Below are 2,500 nucleotides of genomic sequence, written 5' to 3'. Positions count from 1 at the left end.
GATTTCGTACCAGCGAGACCAGAGCCAATCACGACAATGTCGACTTTATCAGGCAAATGGTCATCTTTCCCGTGGTTGACGAGAGGGTCTTGTCTAGTTGTGTGCTGCCATTCAGAAAGGGTCCAGGTGGGTGGGAGAGTTTGAGGACCCCAAGGAGAAGCTGGGGGAATAGGAGCGGGCATAGTGGAGGTTGGAAGTCCGTCTAAAAGGGAGGTCAATCTTGACACAGGCGGGCTGCTGGGAAACTATATAAGAACTGCTGTCCGAGCTTAGTACGCGAGGATCTCCTGACTGGCGAGTATTATTAGTATAGCGTCCAGCTGACGAGTCCAGGAAAATGCTTCCCGGAAGACCCACTCAAGCGAAACTGCTGTTGAGTCGGTGAATAAGACATGAACATCTCGGCAAATCGGGAACCATCTCCCGTCATCATCGGCTTTGGCCGATAGACACAAGTGACCAGGTGGGGGAAAGTGGGGCAACGAAAGATGGACGTTCAGTGCTGTGCAACAACTGGACCTTCTTCAATACTTTCAAAGACTCATTCACTACCTTGCGTGATGAAGGGTAGTTTGGGGGGAATGATGCTGAAATGAAAAGTGCAGACACCATCAACAGTTTGATGAGAACCACTACTAGACAGATCAACGCAACGCGGATTGTTCTTCAGAACTTCGTTACCATGCTTCTTGAGGAAATAAATCCATAGCGAACGTTGTGAGAACCTCGTAACTGACACGTCACCTTGTTTAATCTGATATAGGTATCAGCTAGAGGTCCACGGAAACATTCAAAATGCTCACACGCATAATGGTGGAAGTCGATCTAGTTTTGTCTAGTCGTCAAGAGGAGCTGGTTCACTTCACAAGTAGCGGGATCATCCTAATGCGTATATCAACGAGGGTTGAGGGATTATAAGCCCTCAAGCATACTCAGAGTGGAGTCTATGAACGTGACCTGAATGGAAACTGTTAATCATTTTCCTGTTGGACTTCATGAGCAATTTGGACGGGGCAGCACTTATTATGCGGTGTGTTATATAAGGAGTAGACAGGAAATGGACTCTCGGAAGAGTTGAACGAGTGGGATATCTGTAATTAAAGTATGTGAAAGAGTAGAAACTCGTAAATCCGGCCCAAAATGGTTAGTCTAAAGGGAACTTAGAGATGAAGAGGATTGGTCCGGTCTGTTGGTAGGGAATTGCTTCTTGTTGTTGTTTTTTTGTACATAATATCCTTTTTCGCTAAGTCTCTGGAGGATGTACTACTACGCAGTGGAGGATTACACGTATGTATCGCTCATCGGTATGTCTTCAGAGCCATGAGGTAAAGTCTTATGAGTGACGATCCTTCGACAGACGGAGGAACAAAAAAATAGACCATTCGGTGAAAGCACCCGGGTCAGGCCCAGTAGTGAACGGACGATGAACCAAATGTGATTCTGAGGCATAAACATATAGTTTGGCTGATATTTTGATTTTCTGTCCGTCTCTATCGTCTAGTTCGGTTAGGACGCTACGTTGTGGTTATACCTCAGCGCCGTGGAAACGGTTGTTCGAATCAGCCTAGGGACATAATCTTTTTGCTTTTTTCTTCTTCTTCTTTTACGGGGCTATAAAATTTCCACGTCAGGATGTCGCAATCGCAGCATAATAACAATAATTAATTAACAATTGCAACGTTCGCCGGCTTCGCAGCCAGTTTGCCAAGATCCACATTCACAACATCATCTCTTTTTCTTCCACATCTCTTCTTTCCCACTTCAGCTCACCAGCACCCCCTCCAGGCAAGACGCCATTACCAGCAATTTTACCCGCCAGCCATGAATCCCACCCTTAGTATGCCCATCAACCGGAATCTTCGCCCCGCGTGCGTATCTCCCTTGCCTCGTAGCTGTTGATTGGACACCAGCTGACGTGTCCGTATCCAGTGGCGCCGTGGGAAGCGTCGGCGCTGGGGCAAGCATATCTACCTCCCTACTCTTTTCGCCAAACTATCACCATGATACAGATAACGCCTATTGCCCACCTCTAGCGATTGCTCGTGCCGGCGGCAAGGGCGGGCAGATCTTTGTGTACTCTGAGGACGGCACCACAACTTCCGGCTACTCTTCCTTCGCGGGCGGTGGCCGGCGGTGGGTTTGAGGAAGGCAGGAGGAGAGCGCTTCCCGTGAGTTTATATGTACATATCAATCAATTAGCGATTGGCTGACAATAATGCATAGGACGATGATATCGTCGGTCAGCCGTCAGAGAATGCGAGAGAACCTCTGACGTCCTACCTGCACCAACACTTCTCTCAGATATCCTGTATCGACCATCCTTCAACCCAATCCTTCCATTCCCATTCCCATGGTCCAACTTCAGACCTCATAACTCCCCCATCATCATTCACCCAATCCGTCGAAATTCCTCGCGCACGAATTGCGTCCTCTTCAAGGCCTTCCGTGTCTCTTCCCCTTACACCTTCATCCACCCCTAGCGTTAGTGGGCAACACGATT

The 2,500-nt window shown here is 48.2% G+C and overlaps 2 protein-coding genes and 1 non-coding gene across 3 annotated transcripts in view; 2 read left to right on the top strand and 1 right to left on the bottom strand.

Annotated features, from left to right (window-relative positions):
* Positions 1–348, bottom strand: part of CNG03710 (conserved hypothetical protein) — a 2,027-nt gene extending 1,679 nt beyond the window's left edge. The window contains exon 1 of the mRNA XM_572077.2: positions 11–348. Coding sequence (XP_572077.1) covers positions 11–182 — 172 coding nt within the window. The 5' untranslated portion in view covers positions 183–348. The remainder of the gene's footprint in view (positions 1–10) is intronic.
* Positions 349–1,486: 1,138 nt separating this feature from the next.
* CNG03700 lies at positions 1,487–1,573 on the top strand. Its single transcript has one exon. It is a non-coding gene; the product is annotated as a tRNA-His (tRNA).
* Positions 1,574–1,724: 151 nt separating this feature from the next.
* The window catches only part of CNG03690 (expressed protein), a 1,599-nt gene continuing 823 nt past the window's right edge, over positions 1,725–2,500 (top strand). The window contains exons 1-3 of the mRNA XM_024657584.1: positions 1,725–1,868; positions 1,930–2,168; positions 2,224–2,500. The exon at positions 2,224–2,500 is cut by the window's right edge and continues 823 nt beyond it. The gene's annotated coding sequence lies outside the window, so the exon portion shown is untranslated. The remainder of the gene's footprint in view (positions 1,869–1,929; positions 2,169–2,223) is intronic.

Source organism: Cryptococcus neoformans (assembly GCF_000091045.1).
Source record: "Cryptococcus neoformans var. neoformans JEC21 chromosome 7 sequence".
Classification (NCBI taxonomy): Eukaryota; Fungi; Basidiomycota; class Tremellomycetes; order Tremellales; family Cryptococcaceae; genus Cryptococcus; species Cryptococcus deneoformans.
Note: the sequence above shows the minus strand (reverse complement) of the source record. Positions and strands in the feature narration are given on the sequence as shown.